Here is a 25,166-nt window from a genome sequence, read left to right as displayed (position 1 = left end):
ATGCTGGAGGTATCGTCATCAATTTCCGGCAAAATGGAAAAGATAAGGAAAATGTAGTGTGCCTTTCATAAAGATAAACTTATTTAAAGAACTGTCCTTTATTCTGAAAGTGCCCTTTCTACTTTTCTGATGTTAAAATGTCCATTATTTTATGAAAGAATTGTTGTCAGATGGTAGTTTGTTTTTAGATATCTTTACTTAGCAAAATAAAAAGTTGACAACTTTATATTAGGTTTTCTTATTTATTTTGGAATATTTACTTGTTTGTGAAATCTAAGTTTAGGAACTACTGGATGGATACTACTACTAATATCTTTTGGTTTTGTATTCTTAGTCTCTAAAGCAGAACAAAATTGTGACCCAAAAAGGCAGATTTTCACTAAAATTGAGATTGCTGGTTGTTTGATCAAGAGGAGACCTCAGAAGAAATCTCAGAAGGGGAATAGCAGAGCCAGGGTTCCGATCCTGTCTCCTGACTGCTAGACTAGTACTGCCAAATTTTTAAGTGCTTTCTGAGAAAAAGAGTTGGTACTATAATAATGTTTGGGCACAAGGAGTAGCAGTTTTAGTCAGTGACTGCCATAGAGTCTAGCTTTTTATCTTTCCAGTATCATTGAGATTTGAGATCTAGAGGAAAGACTCTTCTGCATCTGAAAATGCTTAGAGATAAAAGGGCCCTTTTTCTGTAATCAACAGAAAAGTATAAGGAAGTCTAGAATCTTTATTGAAATTTTCAGGGTAAAACAACATTCTCCTAGCTCATCCTACTCTGTTTAATCCCCTGGAGATATATATATATATATATGGAGAGAGGGAGATTGAAGTAGGCCCTAATTCATACAGTCATTATGAGGAGTATATGATATTAAAGAGCTTAGCTCAGTGCAAGTTCCTCTGCTGATTTTGATATTGTTGATTCACAGTTGGTATTTGGAAACCATTGACCTAGTCCAGACTCCACACTTTATAGATGAAACTCAGGCTCACAGCGGGGAGATGAGTATCCTATAAGGTAAGCCACAGAGTAGAGGCTAGGAAATCCAAGTTATAGCCCTGATTCTGCCCCTCTGCAACCTTATCTAAATTCTTAAATCTGGGCTTCGATTTCTTCATCTTTAAGATGATGTTTTTGAGGATTGTTAACCCCTGTATCTCTTTGTGAAGTATTTTATTTTTTCTGAATGTGATGCTCCATTAAATACTCTAGAAGCTATTGTCTTTTCCTCCCTCTTCCCTTCTCCCTGTAAGCCTCTCATTCTCTCTGTGGCTCTTTCTTTTGCCACCAGGCTTACTCCTGGCTTATTTCTTTATCTAATTTCTGCCTTGTACTCTCTGATTCCCAGTAGGGCAAAGAATTATTGGTAACAAAGTTCAAATTTTCCTAAGAAATAACATAAAATTTTAATTTTGCACTGAAGTCCCTAGTTATCACTTCCCTAAATTCCCACGTCTCAATCCTCATTGAGACATTCTGAGTCTTCACCAACTCTTGGTGACAGATACCTTTCATGAATCCCTATTACAGTTATAGTTTGCACCTCTCCTCTTCCCTTCATTATATAGGACTATATTGTGTTGCCTTCTGATAATTTCACAGTGGCAGGAGAGTGTGGTGGTTAAAAGTCCATGACAGACTTGGATTTGAATCTCAATTCTACTACTTAGTAGCCATGTGACATTGGACAAATTATTAATAAGCATTTCTGAGCCTCAATTTGAACTATGAAATGAAGATAAATAATGTGTACTTGATAGAATTGTGAAGATTAAGTCAAATATCAATACTAAATGAGACAGGCCTTGCACAGTGCCTGACACAGAGTAAACACAATAAATATCGAGGTCATTCTTTTCTCCCAAAGTTGACTTATATACTTCTAAGGAAAGGAATCATTTATAATACTGGTGCCGTTGTATATTATTGGTAAACATTTTAATTGCTTGATCTCCATTTCACACCATTTTCTTTGAGCTCATATTAAGTGGTGTGAAGTCTCCTGGGTGTAGATGTGGCAAGAAGAATTTAGAAAAGCTGTAACTGTGGAAGGGACGTCTGAATGGAGATCCCTGCTCTACGCTGAAAAGCAGTCTTTTAATTATCATTTGAGAATATTTTTTTGTCTGACTTTGAAAATACCATCATAAAGTATCCATATAGATATAACCTTGGCACACAGTGGGCTCTCACATACTATATATGGTTAAATAAATGAGCATTCCTGAGTGCTTACTATTGTCCTAAATGTTGGATATTTAACGAAATTTAAAACATGGTTCTTGACTTCAAAGAACTAAAGTTCAGATCGAGAAATGGGATTTACATGTAAAGATATCTAGCAATAGATTTTATATGTTTGGTGCCAAGTAAATTGAATAAACACAGGCATCCAGAGATGGCTGGGATAGCCAGAAAGATGTAAAGGAAGAAGTTGACTTCAGCTGGACCTTGTAAGGAGGCTCTAAGTTAGATAAAACAAGAAGAGGAGGGTAGATATTTCAGTAGGGAGAAATGGGTGAACAAAGGCAAGAATGTGCAAGGTATGTTTGGAAACTGAGATCAGAATGGTTGCAGTTGAGTCATGCAGGGGAGAGTCTAAAGATAAATTTGGAAGAGTAGATAGATTGTAAATTTCTTCAGGTTAGAGTCCATGTCTTATCTTTATCTCTTCCAACCACCTAACACATAGTGAATAAAAACTGGAATTGAATTTCAGAGGGTTGTAGTAGACAGTAGAAACAAAGGACTTGGGCTTGAGCCTCTGGTCGTCTGAGAGCCACTAAAGGATTTTGAATAGAGGGGTAATACGAGCAAAGTGGTGATTTAAGAAGACTTGTAGAAATAGGCTGGCTGTACTACCTGCCATGGCCTCAGCTATCAACTGTCAGCCTCAAATCTGTATCCTCAATTCTGCCTGCTCTTCTGAACTCTAGACCTAAGGTTCCAACTGTCTGCGGGAAGGGCCTGCTGACATCTCATTATGTTTCTTCTACTTTACCGAACCTATCCTCACCCAATCTGTGCCACCTGTTTTCCTTATCTCCAGGTACCATTCCTCCCAGTTGCTGTGACTGGAAATGTTTTTCTTTTTCTTGTGGCTGTGCTGGGTCTTCGTCGCTGTGCGCGGGCTTTCTCTAGTTGCGGCAAATGGAGTCTCCTCTTCGTTGTGGTGCGCGGGCTTCTCGTTGTGGTGGGTTCTCTTGTTGCGGAGCACGGGCTGTAAGGCGCGTGCGCTTCAGTAGTTGTGGCACGTGGGCTCAGTAACTGTGGCTCGCGGGCTCCAGTAGTTGTGGCACGTGGGCTCAGTAGCTGTGGCTTGCCAGCTCTAGACACAGGGTCAGTAGTTGTGGCTCACAGGCTTAGTTGCTCCGCAGCATGTGGGATCTTCCCGGACCAGGGATCGAACCCGTGTCCCTTGCATTGGCAGGCGGATTCTTAACCACTGCACCACCAGGGAAGTCCCTGTGACTGGAAACTTTAGAATTATCTTGAACTCTCCCTTTCCTTAACATCTAGTCAGTAGTTAAGGGCTATTGTTTCTTCCTCTACATTGGAGTGGGGATCTGGCTGCCTCTGCCCTATTCATGCTTTTAGATTTCTTTCTTGGTCTGTCACACACAGTAGGCCTCTAATTGCTTCTACCTCTTAGTGTATCTCTGCTGCAGTCTGGCCTTCCGTCCAATGCCAGATTAATCTTTCCAAAACACCCTCTGGTTCAGAAAATTTCAGTGGTATCCTTTTATCTACTGAATTAAGTAGATGCTCCTCATTCCTGCTCTCTGGAGTGATGTGGTCTCAGGTGACCTTGTTAGCGTCCCTTCTCATTACATGGCTAACTGTATGCTTTGTGTAGCCACACCATTCCTTCCGATGTATCCTGTGTACTCACATATCTCCAAGTCACTGCTCGTGCTTATTCTTCATTTTGGAATTCCTTAACCTCTTTTTGGGCTGCCAAAATCATACTTGTCACCCCAGGTTTACTTCAGATACCACACCTTTCATGAACTCTTCTCCTATCCCTCTGTCAGAATTAATCAGCTTTGTTTATCAGCATGATTTTTTTTTTTTTTTTTTTTTTTTTGTGGTACGCAGGCCTCTCACTGTTGTGGCCTCTCCCGTTGCGCAGCACAGCACAGGCTCCGGACGCGCAGACTCAGGGCCATGGCTCATGGGCCCAGCCGCTCCGCGGCATGTGGCATCTTCCCGGACCGGGGCACGAACCCGTGTCCCCTGCCTCGGCAGGCGGATTCTCAACCACTGCGCCACCAGGGAAGCCCTATCAGCATGATTTTGTGCAGCTTGTATCTGGTGTGCTATTTGCTTGGTGTTATTGTTAATTATTTATTTACATGCTGGTCTCTGCCACTAGATTGACCTCATGTGGTCAAGGAACAGGCCAATTCCAACTTTCTATATATTTATTTCCCTTTTTGTCAGGTTAGGTATCTCATTATTTATTTAAAAGATTTATTATTTATTTATTTTAGGCTGTGTTGGGTCTTAATTGTGCGTGTGGGCTCTTCGTTGTGGTGAGCGGGCTTCTCTCTAGTTGTGGCATGTGGGTTTTTCTCTTCTCTAGTTCAGGCGTGCAGGCTCCAGGGCGCGTGGGCTGTGTAGTTTGCGGCACGTGGGCTCTAGTTGAGGCGCGCGAGCTCAGCAGTTGCAGTGTGCAAGCTTAGTTGCCCCGCGGCATGTGGGATCTTAGTTCCCTGACCAGGGATTGAACCCACATCCCCTGCGTTGTAAGGCGGATTCTTTACCACTGGAGCACCAGGCAAGTCCCAGGTATCTCATTTTTAGATTTTCAGGTGGTTGGTGCTTCTTGGGCTGCTGCTTTTTTTTTTTTTTTTTTTTTTTTTTTGCGGTACGCGGGCCTCTCACTGTTGTGGCCTTTCCCTTTGCGGAGCACAGGCTCCGGACGCACAGGCTCAGCAGCCATGGCTCACGGGCCCAGCCGCTCCGCGGCATGTGGGATCTTCCCGGACCGGGGCACGAGCCCGTGTCCCCTGCATTGGCAGGCGGACTCTCAACCACTGTGCCACCAGGGAAGCCCTTCTTGGGCTTCTTGAACCACTTGTAATTTTTCTGTGGCCCTCAGGGAAACAAGCAGAGGCTCTTCTCTCTTTGCTTTTTAAATGATTCATGATGCTGTGTTGGGCTATGTTGGAATAGAACACAGAACTGTGTGCCTCAAATGCAGGCTTTCATTCCGACCCCAGGCTTATCCTCAAAGTGCTGCAAGTAGAGTAGGACAGATGGACAAGCAAACTGTGATACCTTGAAATAGGCACAAGAGGGAGATCACTCAACTAGTGTATATAAGGGATGGAGGAGGTGATAGCTGAGTTGAATGCTGAAGAATGAGTAGTCAAGGAAATGGGGGAGCTATCTTCCATGCAGAGAGAACAATAAATGCAAAGCATGGAAGTGTGAGAGCACATGCCTCATTTGGGGCAAAACTGTACATTCGGCAAGGCTGCAAGGTAGAGTTTTTATGAAAGGGTGGAGAGGGAAGAGTGGCCACATCATATGGGGCCTTAGATCCCAAGCTAAAAAGTTGAAATGTTATCCTGAATGCAGGCATCAGGCTTTAGAATCCAGTAGAGCTGGGTTCAGACGTACCTTGTGATCTCTGGCAAGTTACTTAGCCTCTGTGGGCTTTATCTTTCCAGTAAAATAATGCCTCTCAGGGTTGTTGAGCATTGGAAACAATATATGTAAGGTACATGGCATATAAGTAGAGACTCGATAAATGTTATCTGTTAATATTATTAGGATAAGGATTCATTGTGGGCAGCATTGTCCACGGTGCCGGCAGCACTGAGGAGGGTGGTGTCTTAGTCAGTTTGGGCTGCTGTAACAAAACCATAGACTCGGTGTCTAAAACAACAGACACTGATTTCTCACACTTTGAAGGTGGGGAAGTCCATGGTCAAGGCACCTACAGGTTTGCTGTCTCGTGAGGGCCTCTTCCTGGTTCATAGACAGCTAGCCGTCTTCTTGCTGCACCCTCACATGGTGGAGTGGGAATGAGAGAGTTCTCTGGGGTCCCTTTTGTAAGGCCACTAATTCCATTTATGAGAGCTCCACCCTCATGACCTAATCACCTCCCAAAGGCTTCAACTCCTACTTCTATCACATTGGGGGTAAGATTTCAACATATGAATTTCAGGAGGACACAGACATTCAGGCCGTAACAGATAGATTATAGCAGGGAAACCTATTAGAAGCAGAGAGGGAGACAAGAAGAGTTCATTTTTAGACAAGCTGAGCTTGAAATGAGCATGAAATTTTTAGGAGTCAATTGGACATATGAGAGTGGTGTTTAGGATAAAGGCCTGAGCTGAAGATACGGATTGGGAATTGTCAGTGTACAGGTTACAGTTGAAACTGTGGAAGTAGATTAAATCATTATGGGAGAATGTAGAGAACAGGTATTATTTACTTGCTTTTGAAATCTATAGGTTTTTTTTTTTTTTTTCCCATCCCATAGGGTACATAACACCAAAAATTTTGCAAGCGATTTTAGGTGGTTTATGACTCCCCCCAACCCTGCAAATCCATCTATGGACCCTTAGGCCCATGGATATCTTAAGAAGCTGTAATACAGAAAAAAAAGGAAAGAGGGCTAAGAATGAGTAAACAAACATTTAAGGGGTGAACAGAGGAGAGGGAACAGTTGAAGGGGAAGGAGGGAAACCAGGGTAGAATGAAGTCTCAGAATCAAGAGGGAGAGTGGGTTTAAAAGGTAAAGGAATGGTCAGCAGTGTCTTCTGGGTTGGCAGTTAGGTGACTGTGGGGAGGGCAGTTTCAGTGAATTTGTGGGGCTGGAAGCCAGGTCACATGGTGGAGCAGGAGGTGCAGAAGTAGAGACAGTGAACATTGTCATCATACTGTTCTGGAGCCGAGGGGAAAGGAGAGGAGTAGTTAAAGATATACAAGCTAGGGGATGATGGTTGGATTAAATTCTCAAGGAGGAGGGAAGATATAGGATCCAGATTTCAGAGGGAAGGACTTGCCTAGGTAACAAGGAGGGACATCTCTGCCAATGAAACTAAAAGAAAATTAGGGTAGGTATTGGTAGCTCGGTGTCCTGTAGTGGTCTTAATAAAGTTGGAAACGAAGTAGTAAATCCCTCTAATTAAGCAACCCTCACATGATTAATTGGTGCCTCAATATGTTCAGTCTAAGAATTTCGCAGTCGCCTGTTGGGTTCTTCGTGGTCAGTTCATAGCCTTTGGTGAGGCTGAGCTTACAAGAAGCATCTAAAAGAATATCACCTTTCCTGTGATTGACTGTTTTCTTCTTACATAAGGGTACCTTCTTAAAATTCTATCTCCAGTGTTAGGTAGAAAGATCTTCACTGGGCCTGAATTAAATGAAGGATTTATGTATAGGGAATCAAACCTAAAACTTATTAAAAACTTTCACAGTCTGAGCTGTTTGGAGTGTTCTGAAGGTCTATGTAATAAAGTTGCTTTTTGGCTTCCCTAATGAATTTCCTTGCTGATATTAAGATCTTAAAATCCAGGCACTGCAGTATCCTCTTACCCTGATGCTTAAGTCAGGAGAGAACGTTCATGTAATTGGTTGGTCTGCAACATAGGATCCTAAAAAAGGATCCTCCAGCTTTGGGGCAAGGTTGTTCTATAAAACCCTTTCCTGAGGAACTTATAGCTCGGCTCTAAGCAGGCTAGCTGCTCTTGGGAAGGACTTGTAATCATGCTGCTTTTAGTAATTACATTCAGAATTAGTACTTGGACCTCTTCCCTCTGAATTGAAAGTCAGTTTTTTAGCTATTCGAAGCATGACTGATATGAGGCCATCCGGTTTCCCTAGTGCATTATCCCCATGGGAGGGTTTGGTAGGTGAACAGCATAACCATGGGTAGTAAAATTTAAAAGACTCAAGTGTGTTAATTGCACCTTCAGGTCTAAAAGAAATGAGGCAGTGGACTGAACTCTTACAAGTGACTTGGCTTTGATTTCATTCTGTGTGTTTCTTTAGCCAGTCTTCTAATCATATATTGGCCAATCAAGAATGTTTATTTATTACCTATAAGAGTCCAGTCCAGGGAATTCCCTGGTGGTCCAGTGGTTAGGGCTCGGGGCTTACACTGCTGGAGCCCGGGTTCGATCCCTGGTAGGCAAAATAAGATCCCACAAGCTGCGTGGTGCGGCCAAAAAAAAAAAAAAAAAACTGTCCAATATGTAAAAACTCAGATACACCAGTAAGTATCACCTTTTTGCTGGGACATGCAAACATTATGGAAAAACAGTATTAAAGCTAACTAAAAGTTCTGCCCACCACATTTTCACCAATGCCAGGTCCACTCTGCTTTGCTCTATTTATTACCCTTATAACCAAGAATAGTCTGTTTCTAATTTTACAAAGTTCTCACTCTGAAGACACAGGTTTTCTTTATAGAATTTCTTTTATTATAAAATTAATATGGGTTTGCTATAATAGGTTAAACAATACATAGATGGAAAAGAAAAAGTTAACAGATTTTCTTTTAAACCAGCCAATATTTTAAAGAGGTGGAATTCATGTGATTTCTTTTTAGTCCACTGCCTCAGTTCTTTTAGACCTGAAGATGAAATTAACACAATTGAGTCTTCTTTATTTTCTACCCATAGTTATTCTGTTAACCTACCAAGCCCTCCCATGGGGATAATGCACTAGGAAAACCAGATAGTTTCTCATCAGTCATGCTTCCAATAGCTAAAAAGCTGACTTTCAGTTCAGGTAAGGGGAAGGATTTATTTTAGTCTTATAATGTAGAGCTTTAGATATTAGAAGCTATGGGACATGAAGAAAAGTAAAGCATGATCTCTTTCCTCAAGGAGTTAATGATCTCATTGATGAGTAAGAATGAGCATATTAAAAGATCAGAATTTATATAATTATATAAGTATGGATTGAGTGATTAGAATAGTAAGTACCATAAAAATTTGGAGAACAAAGAGACTATTGAGAAATGGAATTGTCGGGAAAGGCTGCCAGAGTAATTTTTCTCAAACACAAATCTCACGTGTCATTCTTCTATTTAAAATCTTTCAATACTTTCCCTTACCTTCCCCTTACCAGTTTCTTGGTGATAAAGTTTGGACTCCTTAGCTTGTCATGAAAGGCCGTGATTTGCCATTCTATCCACTTTTAATTGTCACCACTACCTATTACACGTCCTGTCTTTCAACTATCCTTAATTCTGTGCAGTTGTCTGAACATGAGCTCCTTCTTATCTCCATGACTTTGCACTAGGTAGAACTTCATGTAGTAGCTTTGTCCCTTCTCTTTCTGGCTAACTTGTACTCATCTTTTAAGGTTTAGTTAGTCACCCATCTGGAAACGTTCACTAACCTCCCATGGGTCCCTCCTCTACTCAAACAGGCTTAGCCATTTCTCTTACGTTCTTGAGCACTCTGTGCTTACTTCTGTTAACAGTACTTGTCAAGCTGCATTGAAGTTATTTCTCCTTTCTGCTAGACTGTCTCCTTTCTGCTAGACTCTTTTAAAGGTAGGGACTGTGACTTTGTGTAACACAGGGTATTCCAAGCAGCTAGCTCCTTAATAAGGACTTATTCAAAGAATAAATGAGTGAATGAATGAGCTGAATTTTAAAGAATGAATAGCATTTGGAGAGGTAGAGAGGAAGAAAGTAGCTTGCCATGAAGAGAAAACAAATGTCAGTGATTTAGATGAGATTGTAGATGGCAAGCTGATTCTGATTCAGTCTGCAGATGATACAGGCTTGGAAAGGATGATGAAGAGGTCAGATAACTGAATCAGCATCTATAAATAAAAAAGATCAAAATATGTTGGAATGACAGTGGTCAAATCTAATAAAAATTCTGGCTTCAAACACTTGCAGGACTCTATGAAGTGAAAATTAGATAAGACTTAAATCCCAACAGTTCCAAGTGAGCACCAATCGGTAGAATTTATAAGGATACAGATTATGACATGTTATGGAACTATTAAATTAGTATGTGTTGCTTTATGAGGCAGTGAATTCTCTATTATCTTCAGTTTTAAGAGTCAATAATATTGTAGATGTATGCAAGATTTGGACAGACCTTTCAACTCTGAACATATGATTCTTTGTTTTTGAGGGGATTTGTGAATCAGCAGGGAATTAGACTAAATCCATTCTAATTCCTAAGTTCTGTGGTCTGTAATAGGAGGAGATCACTGTTCCTTGCAAATAAAGCAGGAAAGAAAGAGGTAAAGGTAAGGTTAGAGAAAGAGATGAAGGAGCACTTACTGAATGGCTATAGATTCAGAAAAATAAGAAGATAGTGCATCCACCTGGAAGTGGAGAGAAAGCCTTAGCATTGTTTGGAACGGTACCTATGTGGCTTTTACTTGGGAGTCAGTAAGAAGGGAATGAATAACTGTGGCACTAGGGAGAGAAAACCTAACTGAAGTTTGTGTGAATTACTAGTGAGCCAGAGTTACATAGTTCTGCTACTTTCTTCTGAAATTTCTCTGAGTTGGAGAAGAAGTGGAGGAGTCAAGCCATGGTAGTCATTCAGGTTTGGGGATTGTCCTGGTGAACATACTAGTAGAAGGTTAGGCAGGTGAGACTCCCTGGGGTATTAGTGACTGCAGCTTTGAATTGCTTAACTATGTTGTCTAGCACAGACTGGGATGATCTTAGGTCTTCTTAATAAACAGGGTAAAATAAGAAGGGAGTGATTGAAGGTTGAGAATGATGAGGAGGTATGAAAGATTGGTAAAGATGACTGCTGAATAGGTATGTTTGGAGAAGGAATGAGGCTCAGGAAGTGGCATGGTGGTGGCTGGCTGTGAATTGGAGCTGAAGGTCCGTGGAGCCAAGCAGGCTCACATGCATTGTCCACACATATGCTGAAGTAATTTGAGGATGATGCCATAGGATACCCTTGGAGATAGTAAATGTGAACCAAGTTGTTACGAGAAGTTAACGTAGATTTGCCACGTGGAGGGGGCAGGCAGCAGGGAGTGGTCGATGACAGAAAGGATGATTTGAAATAGATTGTATAGTAGAGGGCAAGGGCTTCAAATAAGTAGAAAAGGAACGGAGCTGATGAATCAGTGGTCTGGAGGTGGCGTTGTGTGAGAAGGTGAGCTCTCCGTAGGATCAGGCCTCTGTGGCGCAGTCATTGTCAAGTGTTGACAGTCATGTTTCTGTTAAAGAGGTGAACAAAATGGAGAATGAAAGGCAGTTTGTGTACAAAAAAAGTGGGGCTCTGTAAGACTTGGGAGAAGGGAGGGAGGGAGGAGATGTGCGGGGCAGGGCATAGTGGGCAGCTCTGAGAGTTTGGTTGGTGAGGCTGGGGAGGAAGCTGGAGTGAGGGAGTACTGGGGAGGAGGGGGTGGGAAGAGAGCATTGAGCAAGAGGACCGGTGTGTGGAGGGTGAGATGTAACCCTGCACTATAGGTGTCCTGAACGCCAAGGGCACTGCACCCCTTCTGTTGGGGGTTTTCACAGCTTTGGCTTTTTGGAGCTTGCTGGGGGCAGGGGAAGCAGGGAATCACTGTGCTCCCCGGAGAATTACGATGCGAAGGAGACTTTGCCATGACAAGATTCTTGAGGCACATGATTCTGTCTAATGCATAAAGTGACAACATGGTAAGGACAGAAGAGGAAGTTCAGACAGACTGAACCTTCCCAACAACAAGACGCTATCTCATAGTCCTGAGGAAACTGTCTCCACTGTCCCGGAGAATCTGGGTGTGGGCAAGGCAGTGGTTGGGGAACGTGTTGCCGGGTAGCGCTAAGCCAGTGCCTTCTCCTTGTTTCCTCACAGATGAACGGGACCGTGTGCAGAAGAAGACGTTCACCAAGTGGGTCAACAAGCACCTGATGAAGGTAGGACCCCTTCATGGATGCTGCCCTAGCCCCTTTGGCTGCTCCTGATCTGGATCTATCAGTCCCTTCTCTCAGTTCATGTTGCTGGCCATGTGCTCCAGTTGATGGGGATACACATGACTTTTTTTTTTTTTTTTTTTTAAATATCTAACATAGTCCGAATAATGTGGAAGCTTCCACCGATCAGTTTCTTGGTAAAGACAGTAACACCTCCATTACCTGAGGAGGCTGAGGTTGAGGATACACCGTAGTGTGATTCCTGGGATTCCAAGAATACTTTGCACCAAACTTTACATACTATTTTATAAGCCCCTTTCTTGTTTTAAATTTTTTAACCTGATTACTGTGGAAGGATGGGGCAGAGGGGATTTTGTTCTCTCTCAAAGTTTGCAAATCTTGAATGATCAGTTTAATGAACTTTTTAATATGTATATTCAGGTATAACCCCCATGCAGTTTAAAATACAGAGCAAAATGGCTAGGGTTGGAGGGAGATCTTATTATTTTTTTATATTATTATTTTTAAATAGAGGAAAACCCAAGGCAGAGGCACATTAAATACTCACCTAAGAATAAACAGTATGACTAATGTGGCAGTCAGATTTGAAAACAAAGTTTTAAAGTTACAGTAATGACTCAACTCAAATAACTGTGAGTTGTAATAATTACTGCTCTGGGAAAGATTACCAGTGACCTCTTAATTGCTGTATCTAGTAGCCTAGTTTTATCTTCTTCTCATTTGATTTCTCTGTAGCATTTGACAGTGTTGACTAACTCACTGCTTCCTTTGTTTTTTTTTTTAAATTTATTTTATTTTACTTTATTTATGTATTTATTTTTGGCTGCGTTGGGTCTTCATTGCTGTGAGCGGGCTTCCTCTAGTTGTGGTGAGCGGGGGCTACTCTTCGTTGTGGTGTGTGGGCTTCTCATTGCTGTGGCTTCTCTTGTTGCAGAGCACAGGCTCCAAGGGCACGGGCTTCAGTAGTTGTGGCTCGTGGGCTCTAGAGCACAGGCTCAGTAGTTGTGGCACACGGGCTTAGTTGCTCTGCAGCATGTGGGATCTTCCCAGACCAGGGCTCGAACCCGTGTCCCCTGCATTGGCAGGCGGATTCTTAACCACTGTGCCACCAGGGAAGTCCTCACTGCTCCTTTAAAGCTCTCTTTTATGTTGCCTTCTAGGACACTGCTTTTTCCTCAGTTACCTCTTCCCTCCATGAATGCCTCTTTCACTGGCTTCTCTTCCTCTGTCTGAGTCCTCCATGTTGATGTTCCCTGGGTCCTAACCATTTTCTTGTTTTCTTCTCTGTATTCTTTGGCAGTCTCATTTGCATTAGCCACGGGATCATTCGGTTGCATGGAATGCAAGGAATCATAAGTAGAAAGGGATACAGAGTGATCTCCAGAGTCTGGTGTCTGGATGCATCTGAGCTTTATGAAAACTAAACTTTATTGGGCAGTTACTCTCTCTTTCTCTTTTTATGAGGCCTTGTGTTTCTTCATTTTTATATCTTTCTGTGTGTCTCCTACATTTAGTTCTCTGCATTCTCTGCACCACTCCATGGTGGCTGTCCCTCAAATGATAATGTAAACCCCTGCAGCCACATGATTCTAAAGATACAAACACAAGCAGTCTGGTTGGCTGAGGTTTTCTTCTCCTCCATGGGTCAGTGGTCTATCAATTTAGTTCAGTAAACTATGGCCGGGGAGATGGTTACATAAATCAAACATGGCTTGTTAGGGCCACTTGTTTAACTACAAATGAGGGCGATTTTCTAACTACAAGATATAGGTAAGGAGGTGATGATAGAGCCTTTTCCTGCATTCTTTCCTAAGCCCAGGACCTGTATCTCACAGTGTACTTGACACGGTCATCTGGATGTTACCCAGACATGTCCTATATTCAACACATCCCAAATTGCTCAATATTTTCGCTCATGTAACTAGCTGTCCAAGTTAGGAACCTAGAATCATACTATATTTAGTCCTGCCCATCACCTCTCCCTGTCACCAACTACAGTCAGTCACTTCGAACTCAGAAAGATGCTTGCATCTGGTTTCTCTTTTCCATCCCCATTACCTCTGTTCTAGTCCAGGGCTTCTTCATCTCTTGACTTGGCCATAATAGTTTCCTAATAAAATTTTCTGTAAGAACAAATGTAATGATAATGGTAGTAGTTTATTGAGTGCTTACTGTAAATCAGACTTTCTGTACTAAGTCTTTTACATGGATCATCTAATTTAATTCTTCACTGACCTTATGCTGTAGATTCTATTAATAGTCCCATTTTATCAATGAGATTCAGAGAGGTTAAATAACCTGTTCAAGGTCATACCACTAGAAAGAAGAAGAACTAAAATACTAGAACTCAGGCAGCCTGAAGTCTAGCACCTGAGCTCTTAACCTCTGCAGTACTGACACTGGTCTGCCTACCTTTCCAGGCTCATAGTGTCATATTCCTCTCAGACCTTAAGCTTTTGCTGAACTGTTTGCCATGCTATTTATGACTCTGTATCTTCGCTTATGGGGCTCCCTCTGCGTGGATTACCTTCCCCAACGCTGTTCTGCCTGGACAACACCAACTTAACACCTCCTCACTAGATATTTTCCTGACTCTCCCACCTGGAATTGACTGGCCTTTCCTTTGTGCCCTCCCTGTATTCGTTATGTACTTCTGTTATAGCACCTGCAACATTCATCTTTCTGCCAGATTGTAACTTGAAGGTTGATGTTGTGTCCTATTTTTTTTAGTCGGGACAAAGTAGGAAGGGAGAGAGACAGGACGAAAAAACCCTGCAATTTTCCTCTAATTTCTTCAACATTTACCAGTTAGTTGCCTCTGGTTTGGTGGCACATAACTCTGTCATGGTGCAGAGCCCTTCACAGCCTGTTTCCAACCGGGCATTGTCCCCTGCATAGCCTGTGCTGTAGCCGTATGAAACATCTCACTGCTTCCTAAACACTGTGTACTTTCATACTCTTTGCTTATTCATTTCTCTCTCCCTTGAATGCATGTCTTGGCCTCCTCTGCCTGACCATCACCCACTTACCCTTCAAGACCCAGGTCCAGTATCCCCTTCCTGAGGCTCTGACCTCCATCCCTTGGACTAAATTAATTGCAGCTCCATCTCTGTGCCACACCACTTTGAAGAGATGGGCTTGTGTGTTCACACATTGGTGTCCTCTGCTCCTTGAGGTCTAGGACTCGTGCTACTGTCTCAGCCAAGTGCTGCACCCGGAGCATGAGAAGTATCCAGTAAGGATTTGTTACCTTGAGTAAATAATAGCTCAGTAGTCTTTTTAGCTTACAAAGCATATTCTAATCTGACTTGCTCCTTACAGTAACCCTGAAGGAGGTAAAGGTATTTTATCCTTTCAGTTTTAACAATCGAGGAAAGTGAGAATTAGAAGAATGAAGTGACTTTCCCAAGGTCATACAGCTAGTGAAGGATGGAGCTAAAGAGCAGTCATGAGTCTTCTGGCCAGAATTACTTGCTGTTACTATTAAATATGCCCCCACCTTGCTCTGCTTTCATACCTCATCTCTTAACAATTGGAAGAACTGAATTTATCCTGCCTCAGGCTTGTCCCCCTAAACTTTGTAGTTGGATGCAAATGCTCTGGCTCCCTGCTCTTCACTTGTAGCTGATGTTGCCTGTTGAACCTCTGCCTCAGTGCTGTGTGATGACAGGAGGCCCAGGGAGGGAGAAACTAGACGAACACATAGCATTGTTAGAAATTGGAGGCCAGCCAGAGCTTTACTTAAATCCTTGGCAATTTTTCATCTCTTCTCAGGCCCCCAGCCTTACAGTTCCCATGGCATTTTCTCATCTTGGAATATTTCACAGAGATTCACTGCTCATCAGAATCATTGCTCCATGTTGGAATTCTTTGAACTTTGGGCTGAGAATTAGGGATCAAATCTGTTTTTTGTAATTCAGGCATCCTTTGCTTTGCTCCCCAAGTACACGTGAACTACATTAGTGTTGCCATTGGCAAGTAGAATGATGTAAGATCAAAACAGCCAAGCCCCTCAAGTTCTAGATTTAGTTGACCTAATCTCTTGGATTCCCAAATATCTCTTTAGGAAACAGTTTGTTCTTGCATAAGCAAATCAATTCCTCTTTATTAGCTGAGAACACTGTTGGTCCAATTATAAAAGAGATTTAAGGATGTAAGCATCTGAAATATATAAATAACCTAATTTAGAACACAAGTCCTACAAATTGAAGAGTTCTGCTCAAATGCCAGAACCATCAAAAATAAAAACCTAGAGTTTTAAGTGAGATTTTATTTACATTATCCTTGATATATCTCTGGGTTCTGGTAGCTGATGAAGTATCCCAAAGAGAACTTCAAGAAAGGCTGAGACGATGAGACAGAACTGAGAGCATGAGCTCCTGAGAAGGAGGAGGAAGGCTTTCTCTGGTCAGTTTCTACTGACTGCGGAGGTTAGTGGGTAGAAAGGAAGGAAAGTATGTAATCTAACAGATGGACTAGTTCTTTCCATCTTTAGTCATGTATGCAGTCTAGAAGCAACTGGCCTTCCTGGAATTTTAGTTAAGAATTCCAGATAAACCAGCAAAAGTTTTTAACTCCAAAGTTTTACTAATGTTCTCAATTTTTCTCTGCCTGTTTGAGGCTCTCTAGCTGAACACAGGGTGGGAGAATGCTCTAATGGTTCCAGGCACTCTCTCCTGTGCAGCCTCTGTGCTGTGGCCACATGAGATGGAGACTGGCAGTGGAGTGTAATTTAAGAGATTGATGGAGTCGTGCTGGTCAGATGCTGAGGAGAGGAGTGTTGCCTTTGTTGCCCAACTGTGACTGTATGGTGGTGGTTTGTGACCATGTCTGCCTAGACCTGAGTTTTCAGGGCTTGATTTCACCCTGAATGCATCTCGACCCCCACTGAAGGTTTTGGTTCTACATTTGGACTTGGATTCTCTACTCCCTGAGCATTAGTGCCTGCCTATTAAGTAAAGATACCCTTGGTGGATTTTAGAATCCTCCTCATTCTCAGAGAATCTTTGTTAATCAGGGTTGGCTGTTACCACTGTCAGATTCCTTAAAACTTAAGGAACTCTCAAAACAGAGAGGCGATAGGATTCTCATATGCAAAGAGCCTCACACTTTGCTCCCCCATCGCACTCTACTTACTCCAAAAGGGACTCTCAGCCCCCACTCTTATTCCCTGCGTTCGAGCACAGTTCTCTCCAGAGTGAAAAGTCTGTGACAACTGTTACCTGCTTTTTTTAGTATTGGGCTTTTCTCGAGAATAAATTTGACCTTTGAATCAGTATGGAATTTTCCCTTTTACAGTTTAGAAATCTATAAATTCAGAAATCCATCTGAAGCTACCAGGCTCACTCTTAGTTTCCCTGTATCTTTTAATAAGTATAGATGACAGTAAATAACATACTCTTCTCTTTAAAACTTTCTCCTCTGACCTATATATTGCTCTTCAACATAATGTGGATCAAGGAAGTTGAGCTGCTTGTGTTTTCTTTTAAGAGTCTTCGAGCAAAACTTTTCTAGATCAGGCTTTCTGCAGGTGTTAAAGAATACTACATGACAATCCTTGGTTCTTTTTTTGCGGGGAGGCTCTTATAATTTAATAATGTTGTTAATATGTTGTTTCTACCCTTCAAGCATCATGGAAGCCTTGTGAGGGGAAAGAGCACTGAACTCAGAGTCAAGAGACAGTGATCTGACACTTTCCAGCTAAATGGTCTTACAAAGTTATTTAACTTCTCTAGACAATGCTTTTCTCATCTGTAAACTGAGTATATTAGAGTTAAGTAATCTTTAAAGTCCCTTTGGGCTCAGATTCTGATTCCAAGCACTTAAGTGCAATTTATTCCCTTTGCTAAAGCCACTTAGAAATTGGTGGAAGCTGTTTATTTTTTCATAACTTCAAGCCAATCTTTTAAAAATTGAGAGAGCAGAGTTTTTCTTGGCTTACTAATGCATGGTGATTGGGGAGGATTGGCTTGGTCTCAAAATTTAGTCATTCATTAATTTTTTTTTTTTGGCTGTGTTGGGTCACTGTTACTGTGCGTGGGCTTTCTCCAGTTGCAGTGAGTGGGGGCTACTCTTTGTTGAGGTGCGCAGGCTTCTCATTATGGTGGCTTCTCTTGTTGCGGAGCATGGGCTCTAGGCACGTGGGCTTCAGTAGTTGTGGCACACAGGCTCAGTAGTTGTGGCACACGGGCTTAGTTGCTCCGTGGCATGTGGGATCTTCCCGGACCAGGGCTCGAACCTGTGTCTCCTGAATTGGCAGGCGGATTCTTAACCACTGTACCACCAGGGAAGCCCCATTCATTAATTTTTAAAAATAGCTATGTTGAGATTTAATTCACATATCACATAATTCACCCATTTAAAGTGTACATTTCAATGGCTTTTATTGTATTCACAGAGTTTTGCAGCCATCACCACAATCAACTTTAGAATATTTTCCTCATCCCCCAGAAGAAACCCCATACCCTTTAATCATTATCCCTAACCAACCCCCCATCCTCTCCCCCAGCCCTAGGCAACCACCAATCTACTATCTGTCTCTATAGATTTGCCGATTCTAGATATCTCATAAATTAAAAAAAAAAATTTACTTATTTTATTTATTTATTTTTGGCTGCATTGGGTCTTCATTGCTGCGCACAGGCTTTCTCTAGTTGCGGCGAGCGGGGGCTACTCTTCATGCGGTGCGTGGGCTTCTCATTGCGGTGGCGTCTCTTGTTGTGGAGCACGGGCTCTAGGTGCGTAGGCTTCAGTAGTTGTGGCACATGGGCTCAGTAGTTGTGGCTCATGGGCTCTAGAGCGCAGGCTCAGTAGTTGTGGCACAGGGCTTAGCTGCTCCGCAGCATGTGGGATCTTCCCAGACCAGGGCTTGAACCCGTGTCCCCTGCATTGGCAGGCAGATTCTTAACCACTGCACCACCAGAGAAGCCCATCTCATATAAATTGAATCATACAATATGTGGTTCTTTGTAAGTGGCTTCTTCACGTATCATAATATTTAGGCATTTGGATTATTTTCACCTTTTGGCTATTGTGAACAATGAATGCTGCTATGAACATTCATTCATGTACAAGTTTTGTTTTTGTTTTTTTTCTGGACATATGTTTTTAATTCTCTTGGATATATACCTAGGAGTGGAATTACTGAGTTGTATGGTAACTTGTGGTTAGCCTTTTGAGGAAGTGTCAGACTGTTTTCCAAAGCAGCTGCATCATTTTACATTCTCACTGGGAGTGTATGAGGGTTCCAGTTTCTCTATAGCCTCATCAACACTTATTATCTGTCTTTTTTATTATAGCCATCCTAGTGGTTGTGAAGTGGTATCTCACTGTAGTTTGATTTACATTTTCCTTATGGCTAATGACATTGAGCATCTTTTCATGAGTTTGTTAGCCATTTGTACATATTCCTTGGAGATTTCTAAAGAACTAATTTTGATGGTGATTTTCACAGGGAGTACAAAACAGGCAAGGACCTGGATAGTTGAAGTTTTTCACTCATCTTGTTTGTTAACAGAGCAGCATGATTATTTGTTGGAAAGAAACATATATATGGATGATTCCTGAGCACTCTTGGCTTCACTTGGCTGCCTCTAATACTTTTCTGGTGCTTAGTCCACCAGACTTTTTCTTAGGAGATTTGTGGAAAACTTCAGAGGCAATGTAGCATGTACAAAAACGGTGAAGACTTTAGAAGGGGGCAGACCTGGATTTGATTGGCCTGGTCATTAAGCTGTATGATCTTGGGATGTTAATTGAGCCCTCCACATCCCCCCTCTGCATCTGAAAATTTTTTGATGTAAAAGCACTAGTAAGTGTTAGCTAGTTTCTTTTCTTTTTTTAAAATATCATAGTTCCTTATTTTTTAATTATTTTTATTTTATTTTTGGCTGTGTTGGATCTTTGTTGCTGCACGTGGGCTTTCTCTAGTTGCGGCGAGTGGGGGCAGCTCTTCGTTGCGGTGCACAGGCTTCTTATTGCGGTGGCTTCTCTTGTTGCGGAGCATGGGCTCTAGGTGCGGGCTTCAGTAGTTGTGGCTTGCGGGCTCTAGAGCGCAGGCTCAGTAGTTGTGGCGCACGGGCTTAGTTGCTCCTCGGCATGTGGGATCTTCCTGGACCAGGGCTCGAACCCGTGTCCCCTGCATTGGCAGGCGGATTCTTAACCACTGCGCCACCAGGGAAGCCCATAGTTCTTTATCCTTCTCTAGGCAGAGCTGTGTCCAGTATGCTTCAGAAACAGACTACTGTTCTCTGTTGAAAATTCTCCGAGAAAAAAAAAAAAAAATCTCACTACACTCCCTTCCCCCATTACTTTTGTCTATATCTCTCTACTGGTTTTCATAGTTACTTAGTTATTATAATCACACAAAGACTGAGAAACAGTAAACTAGGTCTCATCTAAATTTCTTGTAAGGTGGTTGAATTTTGCTATTCACAGGTGTAAAACATAACCGGAACTTTCAGAAGGAGATATTGGGGCCTTGATGTAAAACTAACTTTACATTTCAAGTACTTTCTTTTTCTTTTCAGCACTCCGTGGTGTTTGGTATCCCATTGATAACAGGATCTCACCTGGTCTGCAACCCTATGTAATTTATTTAAATAATTACTTGATGACCACTCCCGATTTTTATACCCTATGTTCAGGTCTTACCTGTCAAAAATAAATCCCTCATTATTGTTTCTTCTCTTTTTTAAAAAATAAATTTATTTTATTTTATTTATTTATTTTTGGCTGCGTTGGGTCTTTGTTGCTGTGCGTGGGCTTTCTCTAGTTGCCGCTAGCTGGGGCTACTCTTCGTTGCAGTGCGTGGGCTTCTCATTGCGGTGGCTTCTCTTGTTGCGGAGCACGGGCTCTAGGCGCGCAGGCTTCAGTAGTTGTGGCACGTGGGCTCCAGAGCGCAGGCTCAGTAGTTGTTGTGCACGGGCTTAGTTGCTCCACGGCATGTGGTATCTTCCTGGACCAGGGCTCAAACCCGTGTCCCCTGCATTGGCAGGCGGATTCTTAACCACTGCACCACCAGGGAAGTCCCTGTGTCTTCTCTTCTTCACCCTAATATCAAGTATTTAATAATTTCTGACTTTTTAAAACCTACTATTCATTTAAAATCTGATTTCCATTCCACCACTCTAGAAAATTATTCTCACAGAAAGCACTCTTATTTGTAGGAAAATTCAGAAAGCCTTTCTTAGTCTTCATCCTCCTTGTCCTGTAGCATTTGATACTGGTGATTATACTTTCTTGGTTTGTTGCCTACCTCTTTCACTGCCTTTTCCCCTACCCACCCCGCCTCCTTTGTTGATTGCTTTCCCATCTCCTGCCTTCTAATTTTGGCTATTCCCTCAGGCTCAGTCCTTAGCACTCTGCTCTTCTTTTTTGCCCTAACCCGGAAAGCCCAACATTTCCCATGTCTTTACCTAGCACCTCTATGCATGTGACTTCTAAACTTAAGTTCTCAGCTGCCCCAGATTAAATTCTGGTATTTTCAGCTGCTTCAAGAACATTTCCTTTGCTGTTGTTTTAAATTCAACATACTTCAAATTGAACTTGTCAAATCAAACTTCCTTTCCAACTCTTATGACCTGCTAATTTCTTGAGTGGTGGTGCACTGTGGTTGAACCCTGGGACCCACATGAGGGAGGGGTCTTGAAATCTTAGAGCCACTGGTGTGTTGGAGTCAACTGTCATGGGCTCGTGAGAGCCAAATATTAAACTTTCAGGAATTTTGTGAGCTATTTGCTAAGCACAGCCATTATTAAAAATTAAATTATGTAAACTTACAATTAAATAAATTATATTTAAAATAAAGGTAATAAATATTCAAAGCTCATCACTTCAGTTACTTTACTATGTTAGTACCATCTGTGCTCTTGAGGTCAATTATTTCTGTTGTATGTCTCTGATGGAAATTCTATATATTGGTGTGCTACTGTACATTTCTTCCCAACATTGCTTTTAGTGATATTATATTAATAGCTTGAAATTGGTCATTTCAAGAGAGTATTTACACCATGGAAATCAACAAGTGATACAAGTCTGAGGTAAATGTATTGTTTCATTCATTGTCTAAACTTAAGAAAGTGAGGGAGAAAATGTTAATATTGCAGATTAAACTAAAATGTGTGTCATATTGTCAGTAGCACAAAAAAATTGAAGAAATATTCTTTAAATATTTGAAACCTGTATTTAATTTTTAAATATTTGAAACTTATTATTCAATTTATCATGAACCATTTTCTCCAGTTGGGTTATCTACCTGTCAACTTCTTATTCCTTCACACACACGTACAAACATACATGTCTTGCATGTTTCCACCCCTATACCTAGCCTTATGTGGTTTTCCCCTCCTCTTTCTTTCTGTCAAACATTTTCTAATCCTTCAAGTCCTTTGTTTTCTGGGAAGTTACTGAGATGTTTCCAGCCTTTATCTTTTCTGATTTGCAATCTGTTTTGAATGCTAGAATATTATAGTTGGAAAGGACTTACAGTTCAGTCTTCCGCGTGAATGTAGAAATTCCACTATACTAGTCTCTGCTTGAAAAACTCCAGTGACTAGAAATCCACTATTCTGAGAGTAACCCTTTCTCTTATTGTCTAGAAAATTATTTATGTTGAAAAAAATCTTCTTCCTTATAATTTCCAATTGTCTTCTGATTCTGTGTTTGAGCATATTACTCAGTGAAGTTGTCACTAGACTTGGAATGAATCAGTCACTTTAGGCACTTCCTACAGGTATGTGACCATAACTTAGAGCCTTAGCTTCCTCAGTTTCTGTTATAGAATGGGAGTAATAAATAAACTTCACAGGGCAGTTGTTTGGATTAAGTAAATAAAATGAGATTATGTCTGATTACAAAGCATTGTAGTAATGGCAAAGACTAATATCAGAAAGACCAAACTGAGGCCAGTTTTTCCACTTGTGACCTTAGGCAAGTTACTCAACCTCTTTGTGCCTCATTTCCTCATGTGTAAAACAGGAATAATAATACCTACCTTATAGATATGAGGGATAGATGAGATAACATCTAAAGTATTAGCACAATGTTTGACATTACCCACACATTTTTCTAAAGTGATATTTATTTGTTTTTGCATAGTTTCAGTTATAAAATTAGAATTGTTTTTTCCCAAAAGGAAAGTAATTCTCAAGTTCACTATTAGAAGTATTTGGTAAGGGGCTTCCCTGGTGGCGCAATGGTTAAGAATCTGCCTGCCAATGCAGAGGACACGGGTTGAAGCCCTGGTCCAGGAAGATCCCACATGGCGCGGAGCAACTTAGCCCTTGTGCCACAACTACTGAGCCTGCGCTATGGAGCCCGCGATCCACAACTACTGAAGCCCACGTGCCACAACTGCTGAAGCCCACACGCCACAAATACTGAAGCCCTCGTGCTTAGAGCCCGTGCTCTGCAACAAGAGAAGCCACTGCAGTGAGAAACCTGCGCACCGCAACAAAGAGTAGCCCCTGCTCGCTGCAACTAGAGAAAGCCCGCGCGGAGCAACGAAGACCCAACTCAGCCAAAAATAAATAAATAAAAAAAAAGTATTTGGTATTAAAGGGGTTAAATTAAGGTACACCGTATGGAATACTGGGTATCTAGCATTTTAGTTTCCTTCGTAGCACTCTGGAAGGCTTTTCTGACTCTGACTGGTCTCATCTGTCCATCATTGGCCATCATTTCACATTTTGGTCCATAATAATTCCTGAGATGTTTCAAGATGATTAAGACTCCCCATCCCGGGCTTCCCTGGTGGCGCAGTGGTTGGGGATCTACCTGCCAATGCAGGGGACACAGGTTCGGGTCCTGGTCCGGGAGGATCCCACATGCTGCAGAGCGACTGGGCCCGTGCACCACAACTGCTGAGCCTGCGCTCTAGAGCCCGCGAGCCACAACTACTGAAGCCCGCGTGCCTGGAGCCTGTGCTCCGCAACAAGTGAAGCCACCGCAATGAGAAGCCCACGTACCGCAACAAGGAGTAGCCCCCGCTCGCCGCAACGAGAAAAAGCCCGCGCGCAGCAAGGGAGACCCAATGCAGCCAAAAATAAATAAGTAAATTAAAAAAAAAAAAAAAAAAAAAAGACTCCCCATCCCTAGTCCAAACTTGCTGGAGTATTTTTCATGGTTGGCTGGAGTGTGTAATGGATCTGGCCTCAATTTATTTATTAATTATAAGTTTACTTATTTATTTTATATTTATTTTTGACCATGTTGCGTCTTTGTTGCTGCGCGCGGGCTTTCTCTAATTGTGGTGAGTGGGGGCTACTGTTCGTTGCCGTGCGTGGGCTTCTCATTGCGGTGGCTTCTCTTGTTGCGGAGCATGGGCTCTAGGCATGCGGGCTTCAGTAATTGTGGCTCACAGGCTCAGTAGTTGTGGCTTGCGGGCTCTAGAGCACAGTGCGGGCCCTAGAGCACAGGCTCAGTAGTTGTGGCACACGGGCTTAGTTGCTCCGCAGCATGTGGGATCTTCCTGGACCAGAGCTCAAACCCGTGTCTCCTGCATTGGCAGGCGGATTCTTAACCACTGTGCCACCAGGGAAGTGCCTGGCCTCAATTTAAAAAAACACACATACACTTCTGTTAAGTGTTACCATTTCATATGTATTGTACTCCAACCTGAAAATTCCTGAATTTTTTGTTGTTTCCAGTTTCAAATTCTTTAATTTGTGTTTACCTAGGACCAGAGATTCTTGTGTAGGTAATAAAATAATTCAAGATAGAATAAAAATCAGTCTGTTTCACTCTCATGCACAGGTCCGGAAGCACATCAATGATCTTTATGAAGATCTGCGGGATGGCCATAACCTGATCTCTCTGCTGGAGGTCCTCTCAGGCATCAAACTGGTGAGCTTCTCTCTTCTCCTAATGAGTTGACCTCAGAGGTGTGGCCCTATTAATGACATATGGGTCCACCTTGTTGAGTGCTAAGGCAGTGGCTGTCACTGTGTGCTCTTGTTACATGGGAGGAAAAAGTACAAGAGGTTAATTAGTGGACTTTATTTCTAACTCAGACTTAACACTTTATAAATGATGTAATTTCATCTTAATTTAACCTGCTGTATCATATATTCTCATTTCTTGATGGAATCAGGTATCAGTTCTGTTCCTTTCATATTTGCATGTTTTCTCCTTACTTGTTCTTTATCTATTTATAGATGCTAGTGTTTCAGGAATAGCAGATTTACATTTAAAGATTTTTGAATAAGGTGTATTTTTCTTCCTACAGCTTTATTTCTAGTCTATGTAGACTCCTCCTATTTTCGCTTGTACTATGAATTGTTCTATTTCTAT

The 25,166-nt window shown here is 41.9% G+C and overlaps 1 protein-coding gene across 1 annotated transcript in view; it reads left to right on the top strand.

The window, feature by feature from the left end:
- Positions 1–25,166, top strand: part of MACF1 (microtubule actin crosslinking factor 1) — a 246,318-nt gene that overhangs the window by 10,718 nt on the left and 210,434 nt on the right. Inside the window, exons 2-3 of the mRNA XM_055082837.1 lie at positions 11,797–11,858; positions 24,630–24,719. Coding sequence (XP_054938812.1) covers positions 11,797–11,858; positions 24,630–24,719 — 152 coding nt within the window. The remainder of the gene's footprint in view (positions 1–11,796; positions 11,859–24,629; positions 24,720–25,166) is intronic.

The sequence above is a fragment of the Physeter macrocephalus genome, chromosome 3, assembly GCF_002837175.3.
Source record: "Physeter macrocephalus isolate SW-GA chromosome 3, ASM283717v5, whole genome shotgun sequence".
Lineage (NCBI taxonomy): Eukaryota > Metazoa > Chordata > Mammalia > Artiodactyla > Physeteridae > Physeter > Physeter macrocephalus.
This window is presented reverse-complemented; position numbering and strand designations above follow the sequence as displayed.